The following is an 18,101-nucleotide window of genomic DNA, read 5'->3' on the forward strand; positions in this document are numbered from 1 at the left end:
TAATGTGGTTGTGACCCAAAGAACTCCTCACCTTTCCTCAAAAGATTAAGTATATTTTAGATAATTAATCAAGTTATTTGGCTTTATAAGTTTCTAGATAATAATTAGGGAGGTGAGATGGTGCTGGACGGGGTGGTCATCAGCTTGCAGTTGAAAAACCTGTGCTCTAGCTCAGGCTCATCAGCTCATTTACTGAACACTAGAAATGCTCATTAAAGGGCCGGAGAGATAGTACAGTGGTAGGGTGTCTGCCTTGCATGCAGCCTATCCAGAAAGGACGGTGGTTCGAATCCTGGTATCCCACATGGTTCCTTGTGCCTACCAGGAGCAATTTCTTTTTCTTTTTTTTTTTTTGGTTTTTGGGCCACACCCAGTGATGCTCAGGAGTTACTCCTGGCTATGCGCTCAGAAGTCGCTCCTGGCTTGGGGGACCATATGGGACGCCGGGGGGATCGAACCGAGGTCCGTCCTAGGCTAGCGCTGGCAAGGCAGACACCTTACCTCTAACGCCACCGCCCCGGCCCCCCAGCTGCAATTTCTGAGCACAGAGGCAGAAATAACTCCTGAGCACCACCAGGTCTGACCCAAAAATCTAATCTCCCCCCCCAAAAAAATGAAAAAAGAAATGCTCATTAAACATTGTGGACTGTGTTTTATTCAGTGTTTCTTCACCAAGGATGAGAGTTGAGAAATAATATGGAAAGTTTGTTTAAAGACACATGGCCAGTTCTTACAACCAGAAATTTATGTTTGCAAATTTTTTTAATATGAGTCACTTATATTCATTTCTTATTAAGAATTCTGTCCCTGCCAAATACTCTCCCGTATACCCCCTCCAGGAATCCGACTACCCCTTCACCCCTCAATCCCATCCAGATTTTCCAATTTATTAAAACTCTTCACCCTCAGTTTTTAATCTATTAGGCATCAAGACTGACCTCCTACCCCAACGAAACAGTACCCAGCACCCGATTGAAGGGACATCCACTCAAACCCACACCTCGCCCCCGGCAGGAAAAGACAAACAACACCCCTAACTGACTCATGCTGTGTGACTCTCCCTACTAACTTATTCTATCGTGGACTCTTGCTGGATACCAGACTTAGCCCTAAAAGGACTCCCATTGCAAGAACTTTACACAAGACCTCCCCTCAAATTTTTTACCAATCTCAGGAAGGCAGGGTGTGCGATGAAAAGGTGCCTGGGAACCCACACCTCACAAGAAAATCTCAAAAGGCAATGGGGAAACATTTACTTCCATCATAAGTATAAGACCTGTATAACACTAGCTCTTTATTTTTTTATTTCATTTTACTTACAATCATTTTTTACTATACATATGTGAGCAAATATATATTTTTTATTTCTAAAAAAAAAAGAATCAATAGTTAAAAAAAAGAATCAAAAGTTTAGGTGCTCTACTTACATTCCTAACTGGTTAAAATATTCCTCAATTTTATGACTCTCAATCCTACAATAACTTCATGATTAAAAGCCCATGTATCAGCCACACATTACTGGTTGTAGCATTAGTTGTTTTAGGATTATGAATTTAAGACTTTAAGCCATGTACTTGCCTTTCAAAATAAAAATCACATTACCTGCTTTTCCTTTGGGTATGACAAAAGGAAAATTATATATTTAAATTCTGGAAACACTTTTAAAGGAAAAAGGTGCACTCCTTTCTTTTTGTTGACTGCCACATATAAATCTGAATTAGCCCCTGGATTTCTGGGAACAGTATGCTGAAGATGGCAGAGCGTCAAGGTGGAAAGAGCTTGAGGCAGGACACCACGAAGTGCTGTGTCAGCTCTAAATTTACTCCTTCCAGTCTCCCTAACATGTGTGAGAACTACATTATTATCTAGTTAAAGTGACTGCTATTTTGGTTTTACTCTTTCCGCCAAATTCATTTTAAACTAACACAAAGTAGAGTAAGAAAAGAATTTATGGACCTCAATTACATTTCACAATCTGCATGTCAGCAGGAATTGGAATGTGGACTTACTTGTGGCTTTTTCTTTTCTACTTTTATAAGTGTTGTAAGTCTATAAGACAAGAGAATAATATTTTGTTTCAAAAAGAAAAAATTTTTCCCTGCCCAAGAATTGATGGAGGGACATTCTTTGAAACATAATTTTCTCTTTATGATTTTATCTTATTCTCTACAAACATATATAATTTCTTTGGTATGAATATATAGATTTAATTTTACACATATATACATATATATGTGTATATATATATATAAGATTTTGTTTTGTTGGGGGGGTACATCCAACAGTGTTCAGGGATTATCATAGCTCTAGTGCTCAGGAAACACTCCTGGTGGTGCTCAGGATACCATATAAAGTACCAAGCATTGATGCTAGGTTGACTGAATACAAGCAAGGGCCTTACTCTCAGAACTATCTCTCTCATTTCATATATATATGTGTATATATATTCATATGTATATACATATATATACATATTCCGTATATGTAATATATATTATGTATTTATCATTTTGGCCACAAAAGTTTTTAGTTATAAAGAATTTTGTATAAAACTTGTAGGATCATTAATTATAATGAAATATCAAACACACAATTGAAATAACATACTTCTGTTGTTTATGTTATTATTGGCAACTAGTAAGCATGCAGTCTTAGGTTTTAAAATATAGTATAGGGGGCAGGAGAGATAGCACAGCAGCAGTAGGGCGTTTGCCTTGCACACAGCCAACCCAGGACGAACAGTGGCTTGAATCCTGGCATCCCATATGATCCCCCATACCTGCCAGGAGCGATTCCTGAGCGTAGAGCTAGGAGTAACTCCTGAGTGCTGCTGGATGTTGCCCCAAACCAATAAATATATTTACTATTTATATATTATATATTTACATATGTAGAAATATATTTACATATTTTCCTAATGTATGGACTTTGACAAGAACCCATGAGTAATTGCACATGCTTATGTTCTATGTCTAATTGACAGAAAGTAGATACAGAAACATCTTAACATAGGTAATGGAAAACAAACCAAAACAAACCCTATAGACACATAATTGTGGGGAGCAAGAAGACAGAAATTAATTGTGAGCAGCTCTATTTTTTTTTTACCTTCATTTCTTTCATCCGGTTTAGTATAAATAAGGGAAGCCAGAGTAAATAAGGTAAAGATAACAAAAGCCAATAAAATGAATGCCAGTTCCAGGTTGCTGAATGGAAGCTCCATCAATCTCTACACGCTTCTTCACCTGCAATAGGAAGCAAACACTGGCTTAGGAAATATTTGGAAAAAGGTTTGCACATTTTCCTGTATCAATAGAAATGAATTGTGCACACTTAATTTTTATGTCAGAGACTTAAACATTTAATATTATTGTATGCTTCTGGCAGTACGGGAATAGAACCCAGAGCCTCACATTTATAAGCAATATACTCTATAATTGAACCACATCTCCATGCCAATTTTATGTATTTATATATTTTTCCCATTAAGGCATTCTGATTTTCAAAGTTATTCATACTACAGTTTAGGAATGTAATGATCCAACACCAATCCTACCATTACTGTTAACTTCCTCACTGTCAATTTCCCTCCATTAGTGTTCCCAGGTTCCCACCCACCCCTCAGCCAATCTCCTTGATAGAAATATTTTTGTTTGGTTACAGTAAGTTGGATCTTATGCTTACACTTGTTGGTCTCTAGTTCAGATGTTTCTGTCTCATGTCTCTCTATACTATTGCTGCAGGTCTCTCACCCTTGACCCTATTATTCACCACTTAATCTCTGAAACTCTCCCTCTGAGCTTTTTATTGTTTGGGGGCTACACCTGGTGGCTCTCAGGGGTTACTCCTGGCTCTGTGTTTAAAAATTGCACCTGGCAGCTGCGGGGATCATATGAGATGCTGAGATAGAACCCAGGTCAATCCCTAGTCAGCTGTGTGCAAGGCAAATGCCCTGCAGATGTGCTATTGCTTGATCCCCTTCCCCTCAACTTTTCCTTCCCTGTCCTTAATTCTATAGTCTAGGTTTAGGATAAACTAGGTATCCGTCTTTGATAACTTGTGTTCCTTCATTCTGTTATTGGTGTTATCCTTCTTCTGAATTCACTTAATGTTATAACCACCAGTATCATCTAAGTTGCTGTGATATGCATGATTTTATAATTCCTTACAAATAAATAGTATTTTATTATGTGTATATGTATATCTATAGTTATATCACCTAGTAGCTTTCTGTATATACATCCATATATTTATCCTTCTGTATATATATATATATACACACATATATATATGTGTGTATGTGTATGTATATCCTTGAACACCTGTGTTGATTCCATGCCCTAGCTATTGTCCTAAGTACTGCTATGAATAATGGTGTGCATATGGTTTCTTGTGCCCTGAGGGTAAATACCCAGAAGTAGAATTGTTCTTTTCTTACTTTGCTGAGAAATGTCCATATAGTTTTTCATAGCAGATGAACTAGACAACATTCCAAGTGGATGAGAGTTTCTTTACTACCACATTTTTGCCAATACAGATTCTTTCTAATCTTATGGATACATGTCATTCTTACTGGTGTAAGATGATTATTGTCACTGTGATTTGGATTTTCTTGATACTAAGAGATGATGTAAGCTTTTGGATATATCTGCTGGCCATCCTTTTATCTTTTTTCTCTTGTTCATTTTCTCTCCTGATTTGTTAATAGGGCATTAGATTTTGTTCTTATTGTTCTTTGTGAGAACTTTATATATCTTAAATATTATTCGTTTGTCCAATAGGTTGAGTGAAGATACTTCTCTCATTCAGCTGGACAAAGTTTAGTTTTAACTTGTGTTTCTTTATTCATGCAGAAATTAATTTTACATAGTCTAAGTTGTTAATTTTTGTTTCCGTTGCTTTTGACAATAGAATCATATCACTGAAAAAAACTTCTGAGACCCAAATCTTCAAGCATTCTGCCAATATTTCCCCAAATGTATTTTATGGATTCAGGCTCGATATTATGGTCTCTGATCCACTTTGAATTAAATTTTGTTTAAGGTATGAGACATAAAGAATCCTATTTCTTATTTTTTGTTTGTTTGGGACCACTCTTTGCAGTGGGGTTACTCCAGCTGTGCTCCAAAGACTATGAGGTAAAGGAAACTATTAAGAGTATAGGAAACTATAAGGTTAAAGGAAACTATTAAACAATGCGGTATGGGGGCCAGAGTATTAGCACAGCGGTAGGGCGTTTGCTTTGCACGAGGCCAACCCAGGTCGGATTGTGGTCCAATTCCCGGCATCCCATACAGTCCCCTGAGCCTGCCAGGGATGATTTCTTAGTGCAAAGCCAGGAGTAATGCCTGAGCGACACCTGGTGTGACCCAACACCCCCCAACGCTTCCCCCCCAAAGAAATGCAGTATAGGACCGGAGAGAATACAGCGATTGGGCATTTGCCTTCACGAGGCCAACCCAGGACGGACCCGGGTTTAATTTCCGGCAACCTATATGGTCCCCCGAGCCTGCCAGGAATGATTTCTGAACGCAGAGCAGGAGTAACTCCTGAGCTCTGTTAGGTGTGGCCCCCAAACTAAAGAAATGCAGTATATGGGCTGGAGTGATAGCACAGTAGGTAGGGCATTTACCTTGTACACGACCCACCCAGGTTTGATCCTTGGCATCCTGTATGGTCCCCCAAGACTGATAGAAATGATTTTTTGAGTGCAGAGCCAGGAGTAACCCCTGAGCACCTCAGGATATAGCTCATAAACAAAACAAAACTAAACTAAACAAAAAAGAAATGCCGTAAATGCAAGGCATATGAGGTTGGAGCCAGAGAGATAGTAAGCAAGAAAGATTCTTGCCATGTAAGCAACTGATCCTGGTTTAATCCTCAACATCCCACATGATTCCCTGTGTGCCAGTAGAGAGATTCCCAAGTGCAGAGCCAGAGGTGATCCCTGAGCACTGCTAGGTGTGCCCTCTCCCCCAAAATAATACCCCAAATGAGATGGCTATTAGTCTAAAACACCTGATATACAATGTGAAGTTACTAGACAACAGAGAATTTGGGACCACCTTTGCTTATGTGGTCAGTTTTTGAACAAGGGCTGTTATATGGTTTGTGACTATAGATAAGAAAACAGAAATGGGTATTTTGGTGAAAAAATAGAATGTAGGAAAAAGTTCATGTCATTTTGTGGAATTCTCAGAATCTCTGAGAGTGGATAGATTCTGTTGTTTCTTTAAGACTATGTTGGTTTTGTTCACTACTATTTTGTTTCCAAAATTTGTAAGTAGAGACCAAATCTGTGAAATAACGCTAACAATAACAGTCAAAGAATGCTAAAGAACCCAGAGAAAATTGTGTCATTTTAGTATAAGTAAGTAGTGTTTAGTGATGTAGTCAAATATATGATTCTTTAAAATAAGGCATATACAATCATATTTAATGATTTTTTTGTTGTAAGCTGATGTGCTGTTGGTTCCTGCAAAAATCACATATGCTTTTCTCTATCTACATATACTTTAATATTCTTAAATTATAAATAATCTTGGTTTTATTTTTTGTGAAGTTTTAGATTTATCAACATATACAAACGGTACAGCAGTTTTTCTATGCCTTCTTTCTACAATCCCCTCTATTATTAACTCACTATATCTGCCTTAATGATACATTTGTTACAATTAACAAACACATACTGATATATCATTATTAAAGTCTCTGTAATTTTCATTAAGATTCACAAGCTAGGGGCCGGTGAGGTGGCACTAGAGGTAAGGTGTCTGCCTGGCAAGTGCTAGACAAGATAGGGCCGAGGTTTGATCTACCAGCATCTCATATAGTCACCCCAAGCCAGGGGCGATTTCTGAGCGCTTAGCCAGGAGTAACCCCTGAGCATCAAATGGGTGTGGCTTCCCCCCAAAACAAACAAACAAACAAAAAGATTCACAAACTAATAACATACTGTATAGTTTTACTGGGACCTAACACACTCCTTCACTCCTTCCTTCCACCTGTTGGCAATTCTGGTCTCATTATTATTTCTAGTTTTACTATTTTCTAGTTGTCATTGTTGTAACCATAAAGTATTGGACCTATTCTTTCACTTGACAACATGAATTTAAAGTGCCCTTGGTCTCCTTTTGTTGTTGTTCTTGAAATAAATAGTTTTATTTAGGGAATTGAGGAGGAAGGGAGAAAAAGAAAAGAGAAGGGAGAGAGAAGAGAAAAGAGAGAGGAAAGAAGGAGAGTAGAGCGAGAGAAGAATTGAAGAGTGACTGTGGACATCTACAGAGAGGAAAGAGTCTCAAAAATAAAAAAACAGAATTATAAATCCCAATTTGGAATGTGATGGCCTCACCTCAGAATGAAATAAGCCACTCTACGTCTTTTTTGAAATTATAGTATGTTTCTTTTTACCACTGAAAATAGAGCATTGTAGTGATGCATGAGTTTGTTCATTTATTCACCTGAATTGAAATTCATCTTGTCTCCTACCAATTCTCAATCTTCATGAAGTAAAGTTGCATACACATTTAGCGTGAAGGGTGTTTGTTTGTTTGCTTTGTTTGTTTCTTTGTTTGTTTTGGGTTTTTGGGCCCCACCTGGTGATGCTCAGGGGTTACTCCTGGCTATGAGCTCAGAAATCGCTCCTGGCTCGACAGACCATATAGAAAGCTGGGGGATCTAACCATGGTCCGTCCTAGGTTAGCACGTGCTAAGCAAACACCCTACCACTTGCACCACCGCTCTGGCCCAGCGTGAAGGTTTTTGATCTGTGCAAATGCAGATATCATAGGTGAGGTCCAAAAACAAGACAAGCCAACAAAAAAGAAATGAAGGAAAGAGAGTAGAAAGCTAGTTCAATGATGTTGAGTGAGTACATACTTGCATATGGGAGGCCCAGGTTCTATTCCCAACACTGCTGGAACCTGATCACAGAACTGGGAGTAGCCCTTGAATACCACTGGGGTGTGACCATAAAATGGAATAATGAAAGAGATACCTGGTAAGTATCTTGAAAAGATACTTAGTGGGGCCGGAGAGATAGCATGGAGTTAGGGCATTTGCCTTGCATGCAGAAGAACACAGAAGGACAGTGGTTTGAATCCTGGCATCCCATATGATCCCCTGAGCCTGCCAGGAGCGATTTCTGAGTGTAGAGCCAGGAGTAACCGGGTGCTGCCGGGTGTGACTCAAAAACCAAAAAACAAACAAAACAAACAAACAAACAAACAAAAAAAAACAAAAAAAAGGAAAAGATACTTAGTAAGCCATATTTGATAAGAGGAAAGATCAAAGAGAAGGAATCTCTAATCACAGAGAAGGAATCCATTATTGTATGTCTGAGCTTAAAATTAAGGGGCCGGGCGGTGGCGCTAAAGGTAAGGTGCCTGCCTTACCTGCGCTAGCCTAGGACCGCGGTTCGATCCCCCGGCGTCCCATATGGTCCCCCAGAAAGCCAGGAGCAACTTCTGAGTGCATAGCCAGGAGTAACCCCTGAGCGTCACCGGGTGTGGCCCAAAAACAAAACAAAAAAAAAACAAAAACAAACAAACAAAAAAAAATTTAAACCATTATTTCCTGTAGTGAGGTGAGATTGATTTGGATGAGGACATAGGTGATACGTGATGAGCACTTAAAAGGCAGAAGACTGATTCAAAATCTTCACACACACACACACCTTTTTTTTTTTTTTTTTGCCACACTCAGCAGTGCCCAGGGTTTACTCCTGGGTCTGTTCTCAGGGATCACTTTTGGCGGACTCAGGGAACCTTAAAGGATACTGGGGATCAAAATTGGATTGACTGCTTGCAAGGTATGCTGTACTCCATCCCCTTTATTCCCTGAGACTTCCATAACAATTTTTAAAATAAATTCTATTGCTGACCTCTATAATATGAGCTAAGGTACCAAACACTGTGAGAAAAAGCAGTTATTGTGGTAGGAATTAAACTCAGGACTGTCAAGAATGAGCCTTCAAATGTCCTCTGCCTCTGAACTTCTGTCTGAACCTCAGAATGTTCCCTTAATCAATATTCTAAATTGGCCCATAATCAACTACAGATGTTCCACCTCTACCCCAAAATCATCCCATATCTATTTTGTTTCTGCAGAGGCTGACAAATAATGAAATATCAGGCAGATTAAAAACAAAACAAAACAGACTTATGGCCAGTGATTTCCTAACATGTACCAATAAATTCTGCCTTTTACAGTGAAAAAAGACGAGATTAGATCTTTAAGTTCCAATGAGGGAGGTGCCCTTGTAGAGAAAAAGCTTCTATGTAAACTGTAATGTTTTCAACTTTTTTTGGGGGGGAGGATCACTTCCGGTAGCGCTCAGGGGTTACTTCCTGTCTCTGTGCTCAGAAGCCGCTCTTGGCAGGCTCGGGGATCATATGGGATGCTGAGAATCAAACCTGGGTCTGTCTCAGGTTGGTCTCGTGCCAGGCAAATGCCCAACCAGCCGTTGTAATATCTCTCCGGCCCCCCTCAGCTCTTTTTCTAAAGCTACCTCCACCTAGTATTTAGAGCTTTTCCTGTGAGATCAGCTCTTTGCAAAAAACCAACTCCCCAACCAAAAAAATAAAAACAAAAACCCACCACAAACAAAAACAAACAAAACTTGATAATGGCAGAGTTTTGCTTCTCAACACACCCAATTAGCAAGCAAATAAACAAATCAAAATAGTTATTAGTAATTAGAATTTTGTTTTATAAAACATAATAGCAATAAAGAAAATTTTATGTTAAGCATAAATAATAATAATAATAATAATAAATAATAAATAAATAAATAAGGATATTGTTTAGGCAAAGAAATATAGCAAGAATTCAATGCCCAAGTGAGAGCTTAGATTTAATTAAAAACACAATTAAAAATAAAAAATCAACCATTTAGCTGATTTTACTGGGGCCCATTAGGAGGGGCTGTCACTGCTTCTGCCATCTGAGCTGCCAAGCCCAGCTCCACAGATACTCTAAGACCATGATTCTCATACTGACTTTCTAGTCGGAAGTGCCAAAGATGTAAAATTATCACAGAAGTCACAACAAACAAAACCAACAACAGAATCTTCAACTAGTAATAAACATCTTAGCAAACTCTCAGATATTGATGTAGTGACACTATGGTGAGATATGACAGTTTTCACAAGTTTTCTTTAATAACGTTCCCCCCCCAATAATTATTTAGCTGTAGCAAATGATATTAAGTAAATTATTTGTATCTACGAAGGGGGCAGTCCTCGAGGAGAATGAGAAACTAGTGACAAGAGTTTTAGGAAATGTTATATTAGTGCTGGGATTGGTATTGGAACACTGAATGCCAGAAATAACTGTGGTATGTATGAGTAGCTCTCTAAACCTCGGGGCTTAAAAAAAAAAAGCAAATACACACATTTTTTTAGTAATATGATAACATGAAATATAAGGAAGAAGAGGAAAATTCTCTCATTGGAAGTAATGCTCTATTTAGTTCTGTGTGTCTTCAGTAGTAGAGGGAGATTCCTGAAACCTTCATGGTTAGTGCATATGCGGAATAAAGAATAGACCTTTCTACATCCACAGTATTTAATACTTGAAATGTTAAATTGATGTTTTATTATTAGAGAAAATTAAGGCTATTAAATTTGTTAAAGAAGCTAAAAAAAAAACAAAGACATTTTTATTATCAATGCGAAGTCTTATGAAAAATAAAATAGTAAAGCAAAAATAACTTAAAGCAAAGAAATAGTGACATCTAGCGGTCAATAAATGTTATAGGTGGGGCTGGAGTTGAACTAGTATGCCTAAAGCTATATGCCTAAAACTATATGCCTAAATCTATGCCTAAAGCTATTCTGCCTTAAACTAGAACTATCAATAACTTTGTAAATCACAGTTACTTAACTAAATACAAAACAAAAAAATCATAGTTATTTAATATAAACAGCAGTGTGGTCACCTGGAATTTCCACTATGTCTTAGATAATTTGAAGAAGCCAGATTTTCTTCTCTATTTGGGGTGAGAACTGAGTCACTAGATGAATCTTCCCCAACATTCTGCTGGACTCATCACCCTTCAGTGATGATAATGATAGTGAGTTTCATAAACATTAAATCAGATAATGTTCCCCTTCCTCTTAACTAAGGAAATGGCTTCTTTTGGAGTAAGTCATAATTCCCACGCTTTCCACACAAAGACCTGAACCACTTACCTGCCTTTATTCTGCTAGATGTTCCTGAAAGCCTTTCAGTACCTCCAGCATATTGACCCATTTGTGTTCCTAAACACCTAAGTTTTTGATGAGGCTCTTCCAGGGTACTCCCATGGTCTTTTCAGGGCATCCCCAGGACAATTTTGCTTCTGGGGCCCCAGGAATCTGTCCATATGTTACTGCTTCTAGGTCCTGTGGTCATTCCCTCTTCAGTTCAAAACCATTTCTACACAGAGCCCTTTCTGGACCTCAGTACAAACCAGGCTCTAAGTCCTGTAATATGAATCTATAATGAAAATAAAACACTTTCATTGAATTTTTTTGGTCTTCCCACCACTAAATAAAACTCCATGAAAACACATATATCTGTTGTTCCCTTCCTAGAATTAAATTGTTCCTAGAATTAAAAATAAATGGCTTTCATTTACTAAATTGTTTACAAATATTGTTGAAATATATATATAAATAATGACAAATGAAGACATACAGGCTTCATAACTCAGGACAAAAATCCAGGTGGAAAGGAATTAAATAATATAGTAATAGCGAGTATTCTATTAAATACATTTTATGTATTTGTTATCCAGAGGCACAAAGTATCCTTGTTTGGTGGGATGTGAGGAAGTTTTGTCCATACCTAGTGATGCTCAGGAGTTATTTCTGGCTTTCAGAAATGATTACTGATGGGACTTGGGGGACCATATGGGATGCTGGAAATTGAATCTGGGCAGCAGACAAGCATTCAACCTGCTGTGCTATCTCTCCAGAGGTCCCACAAAGTATTCTTTGAAAATGGTCTTAAGCTTCAGTGAAACAAATGGCATTTAAAAAAAATGTATTGGCCCACAAAGAGGGTGTGTTTCTTCTTTGTTTACATTTTCTCTCTGGTTTGTGCTCTATTTGCTGCTTCTTTGTGCAGCTTTCATTTAGTTCATTGTGGTGCTCTGGATTGCTGGCATAATTGCTTAGGGACTATGTGGAATATGCACTTTGTTGATTCGTTTTCTAATGTAAATTCCATGTGCATGCATCCAGGGCCAAAGGGAGTAAAAATAATCACCTTAATCGAAAGAAAAATCTTCCAGAACCAATATAAAGGGCTCATTCACAGTAAGCAAATAAACTTTTCTGAGCAACCAGGGAACTATCTTAGCATTTGAATTCTTAATGCCAGCTCTGTCAGAAAACTACTAACTGAAAATCACACACTGTGATATCAATTTCTAAATGAATTTTTGTAGAGTTTGGGAGTAAACTGTACTAGATAGAGGCATTTTCATGGTTTCATCTTATTTATTTTAATTTTTAATTTTGGTAGGAATTTAGACCATACCTGACTATGCTTAGGTTTGCTCAGGATCACTCCTGGAAAGGTGTAGGGGAACATATAGGTTGCCAGGGATTGAACCTGGGTTGATTGCATGCAAAGCAAGAAACTTATGCACTGTACTATCTCTCTTGCCTTTTATTCTTAATTAAAACACACACACACACACACATCAGGTTCTGGAGTTGTTGAGATATATAAATAGCTGAACATATACTTTGCATATGGGAGACTTAGGTTTGAATCCCTGTATTATGTGGTTCACAGAGCACTGCTGAGAGTGATTTCTGAGCTTGGAGTGGCTGCCTCACTCCTTCTGCCAAAACCAACGGGTGTGGCCCAGGAACCATAAAAATATAAAAGTCCACACCCAGCAATTGCTGGGAGGTGAGAGAGAACAGGACCACTTCCTGCAATATACTCAGCACTGTGGACAGGAGACAGGATAGTGAAAGAAGTGGTTGTAGAGGAGAAAATGGTGTGCGTGAGAAGGTGGAGGACAGCACTGTGAAAATTCTGTAGCATTAAAGAAGAAATAAAGTTCCTGATGAGAAGGAAGATTCAAATACAACTGTAACATAGACTCCTGCAGAGGCAGAGTGACTAGGTTTAAGTGAGCAAGCTGGAGAGCAGAGGAACATGAGAGTTCAGAAGCTTTTCTAAGAAGAATCCTAGTCATCCCAGAGTATCCAGTGAGATGAAACATTTGTAGAATTAAGTGAATAAATGCACAATTTCACCTGATGGATCAGAGTTAGAGCCTAGCAGTGCCCAGGAGGCCAGGGAGAGTTGGGAGTCAATCTCAGGGTCTGACACATGTAAAGGGTGTGCCCTGCATTGGAATTAGATTCTAACTTTCTCCATCTCTGGCAACTAATCCAGGCCATTTTCTACCTCCTGGACTTCTAGCCTCTTTTCCTCTGAATTAATGTATTTTTATCTCTTTTACAAAGACTTGTCTGCTACATGGAATGATCTCACTGTTATCTCTTTTATATCCATAAACGTATGCATATGGTCATAATACTTTTTCTCCCATGGTGTTAATACAATGTAGAAAACAAGACATTGAACTATAAGAATGTCCATCTTTAAAAACATTGAGGTGATAATAATTTACAAGGGCTTTGACATTTGTAAGTTTTAGCAGTATATTTTACGCTTGACCAAATTGCTTCCTTTCACCTCTGGACATGGCCCCTTCTCATACATTCCCCAACTACTCCACATCTTAGCTCTGTCCTCAGCATCTAAGACTTTGTTTTCATAAGGCATTGTATATTTATTTCCTTTATTTCTTTACATGCCTTTCATTAATAAGTGAGGTTATTTTTTTCCGTCTTACTTCTTTGGGGGTTGTGGGTGGGTCACACCTGGTGGTACTCAGGGACTATTCCTTCTTCTTATCAGGAGTGATACTGGTAATGCTCCTGATAAAGATCATTTGCATTGCCAGGGATTTAATCAGTATTGGTGAGATGCAAGACAAGTGCCTTGACCCTTGTCCTATTTCTCTGTCCTGCATCGACATTCAGCTTTTTAATTTTTTTTTTTTTTGCAGAGCCAGTTTTATGACAATGGACTATTTTTTTTTGACTGCTATTTTACTAAAATAATTTTTATCATCCTTAGATTCTAACTGATAACCTAACAAAGTATTTGTGGTTGAAGGCATTTTTTATTCAATGTTTTGGATAGAGTTTATCATTGTTTTCTGGCCTTTGGTATGTCATTGAACAGAGCTGCTATGCATTTTTATGAGAGCTCTCATTAAGTGAGGATTTTTTTAATTTTGTTTTTCTCTAGTCACTTTTAGGAGTCACTCTCTTTGGCTCTTGGCACTCAAGTCACAGCGTGTTTTGCATTATTTTTCTTTTTCTAGGTTTTGGAGATTCAACCCAAAATTCTCATATTAAAGCATGTTCTCTATGCATTTTAGCTTTCTTGTCCCCTATAATATATATGTATATATAATACAATTCCTGATATTTGCTTATCAGGAATTTATTTATTTTATTTTATTTAAGATTCTCAGAGTTTCCTGAATCATAGTATATAATCTCCATCAGCCAAATAAGGTAGTTCTGGGCTTTTCATTCTTTTCTTTTTCTTTCTTTCTTTCTTTCTTTCTTTCTTTCTTTCTTTCTTTCTCTTTCTTCTTTCTTTCTTCTCTTTCTTCTTTTTCTTTCTTTCTTTTCTTTCTTTCTTTCTTTCTTTCTTTCTTTTCTTCTTTCTTTCTTTCTTTCTTTCTTTTTCTTTCTTTCTCTCTTTCTTCTTTCTTTCTTTCTTTCTTTCTTCTTTTTTTCTTTCTTTCTTTCTTTCTTCTTTCTTTCTTTCTTTCTTTCTTTTCTTTTTTTTGCTATCTTTTTTTTTTTTTTTTTTTTGGTTTTTGGGCCACACCCGTTTGATGCTCAGGGGTTACTCCTGGCTATGTGCTCAGAAATCGCCCCTGGCTTGGGGGGACCATATGGGACGCCGAGGGATCGAACCGCGGTCCGTTCCTTGGCTAGCACTTGTAAGGCAGACACCTTACCTCTAGCGCCACCTTCCCGGCCCCTTTTTTTTGCTATCTTAAGCAATAATATTTTATTTCTACACTTTTTAGCAAAAATGTTTTTTACATATTCTTTATCATTATTATTATTTATTTATTTATTTATTTTTTTTTTTTGTGTAGGGCTGGGGGACACACTTTATAGTTCTCAGAGATGACTTTCTATGAGTAGATTGGGGATTGATCCTGATTTTTTCTTAGGAGATCATATGGTGCAGGAGACCATGCAACCCATGTACATTATTTATTACTATTAGCTTTTGTTTGGGTTACCTATCAGTGCTAAGAAATTATTCTTGGTTGTGTGCTCAGCGATCACTCCTAGAAATGCTCAGGGCACCATATGTGCTCCCAAATCGTATACCCAGGCAAGCAATGTGTAAGACAATACTTCCCTACTCTACTATATATCTATGTCCTGCTCCCGTCTATATTTGGGGGGATTTTTTGAGTTAATTAAATGTACTTAGGGAAACATGAAGAGAGAGGGAAAGATAATCAAGAGAGCCTTTTGTATATTTTTAAATTCAATTACTTAGACCAATTGTGTCTGTTTTTACTTTCTTCACACACACACACACACACACATTATTTTGAAAGTCCTTAGTGTTTCTTTGAAGTATTTTTCCTGGAGTTTAGAAAGTTCTAATATGCTTAGGGTCCTTTCTGAGCTTTTGCCTTTATTCACTGATGAAGCTCAATCTCTCCATTTCTTTAGTATATGTGGTGCTACAGGAGGGTTGGAGCAAATGTTCAGGTTTGAGTCTGCCTAAAGAGTAGTCAAGGGATTATGATGACAAGTTTCAGACTATGATTATGGTTTGGAGTTTGTTTCAGTCTGTACAACTGCTGGGAATTTGTGGTCATGGGTATTCTATAACAACAACAAGATTCATTGGGTCTGGACCAGTATGTCTTGTATCTTTTCCATGTATCTATTACAGGTGCTGGTGCCTCTCAGTTGCTGTCATATCAAAATTCAGAAAGCCTGGATAGCAACTTGGGGTCACAATCACAAGTGCTTAATAGCAGTGATATCATTGAGCTGATTTTCACAGCTACCAGTGGATTGGTAATGGCCTGCACTTGGCAATAACTCTAGTGACCCAAGCTCAAGCATCATGGGGACCCTGTGATGCAACACTGTATGTAGTTGGCATCGTCCATGGCATCAAATATGAATGGGTTTGAGTTGTCACTGAGTCTGTCTTTGCATTCTGATTTTGTTTGTTTGTTTTTTGGGCAACACCCGGTGACACTCAGTGATTACTCCTGGCTATGCACTCAGAAATCATTTCTGGCTCAGGGGACCATATGGGATGCCAGGGATCAAACCCAGGTCTGTCCTGAATCATCCACATACAAGGCAAATGCCCTACTGCTGTGCTATCACTCTGGCTCCTCTTTGCACTATCTTTAAGCAACCACAAATGCCCATTGGTAGATCTTGGCCAGTATCAAATAGACCTATGGGTTTTCAGTGACCAGGAATATCTTTCTTCCAAGTTCTATGGACCAGGGAGGTAGTCACCAGGAAATAAAGTTTGTGAATGCCAAGGAAAACTATGCACCATGGCTGTTTAGCTTTAGGGGCTGAATTTCAAGGTTGCCAATGACCCAAGATAACTAAACACCAATAGTGAGAATGAGGGGCCGGCAAGGTGGCACTAGAGGTAAGGTGTCTGCCTTGCAAGTGCTAGCCAAGGAACGGACCGCGGTTTGATCCCCCAGGCGTCCCATATGGTCCCCCCAAGCCAGGGGCGATTTCTGAGCACTTTGCCAGGAGTAACCCTGAGCATCAAACGGGTGTGGCCCAAAAAACCAAAAAAAAAAAAAAATAAGTGCGAATGAGTGTCTCCGTGGCAACCAACAGCTTCCAGGCTGTCAGATAATCTCTATGCTCAGGCTGCCCTGCTTTGGTCACACTTGTCTGAATGAGCAGTTGGATGAGCTAGTTGAATAAGCAGGCTGGCAGGGTCCGGGGATCATGTAAGATGCACTTAGGAGCTTAGCGACAAGGCATATTGTTCAGAGCAGAATGGCAGCAAAGCATCTGGGGTCTTTGTTAGGAGCTAGTTTGATTGTCTACCAGGGGTCCTCAAACTTTTTAAACAGGGGCCAGTTCACTGTCCCTCAGACCATTGGAGGGTCTGACGATAGTAAAAACAAAACTTATGAACGAATTCTTATGCACACTGTATATATCTTATTTTGCAATGAAGAAACAAAACAGATACAAATACAATATGTGGCTCACGGGCCATAGTTTGAGGACTACTGCTAGGCTAAACCAATGCTGTTCAGCTGCTAGTTTTTTGTGCTATTAGTGAGGAATCAGCAGCAGTAACCTTAGGAATCCCCTTTGCCCAATGGATTCTAAGAGTTAATAAAAATGGAATTTCCAGCATGTTTATTGTGGGTCCACCGAGATGATGTCTGCTACGGATTGAACCCCTGGATACAGCTGAACTTGTCTCCTGTGTTAGTAGGTGTTGTAATAATTCTGTAGTTAATTTTTCTGAGATCATCAGAATCCCCATTTCCCAGAACAGTGGTCAATACTTGGGGAGTCTCCACTGATTGAGGCTCATTTGCCAGGGACAGATGAACCACATTTTCTCACCCCACTAGTTTGCAGTATGTTATTCTGTGTAATCGTTTATTTTCTGGCAGAAAATTTTACCTCAGCTCAGTCAAATTTTTATATGAGAGTGACCCCTGACCTGGGACTGAGGTCTGTCCTAGGTCAGCCTCACGCGAGGCACACGCCCTACCATTGTGCCACCACTATGGCCCCTAACAAGACTTTATTAAATAAAATGTTTATAGCTTTCACTAAATTACTTTCACTAAGTAATTTTCAGTGTTTAAAAAAATATTAAAGATCATGTTGTCCATATATCAAGCAATGATTAATTCTCTCTCAACTGTATTGGTAGAGTAGATATTCAGCCCAAGCTTAAATTCTACTGGGAAAAGGTTCACTACCTTTGGAACCATTAATTTTTGTATAGCTTTGCTTATTAAA

The 18,101-nt window shown here is 38.4% G+C and overlaps 1 protein-coding gene across 1 annotated transcript; it reads right to left on the minus strand.

Moving 5' to 3' along the window:
- Positions 1-2,032: 2,032 nt before the first annotated feature.
- SMIM31 (small integral membrane protein 31) lies at positions 2,033-3,223 on the minus strand. Its single transcript, XM_049770856.1, has 2 exons — positions 3,109-3,223; positions 2,033-2,049 (listed from the first exon to the last, which is right to left on the minus strand). The coding sequence occupies exons 1-2, from the start codon at positions 3,221-3,223 to the stop codon at positions 2,033-2,035; spliced, it is 132 nt and encodes a 43-aa protein (XP_049626813.1).
- Positions 3,224-18,101: the final 14,878 nt, after the last annotated feature.

The sequence above is a fragment of the Suncus etruscus genome, chromosome 3 (genome assembly GCF_024139225.1).
Source record: "Suncus etruscus isolate mSunEtr1 chromosome 3, mSunEtr1.pri.cur, whole genome shotgun sequence".
Lineage (NCBI taxonomy): Eukaryota > Metazoa > Chordata > Mammalia > Eulipotyphla > Soricidae > Suncus > Suncus etruscus.

Coding starts and splice junctions, on each gene's coding strand:
- SMIM31 (XM_049770856.1), bottom strand. CDS start 3,223: ATGGAGCTTCCATTCAGCAACCTGGAACTGGCATTCATTTTATTGGCT.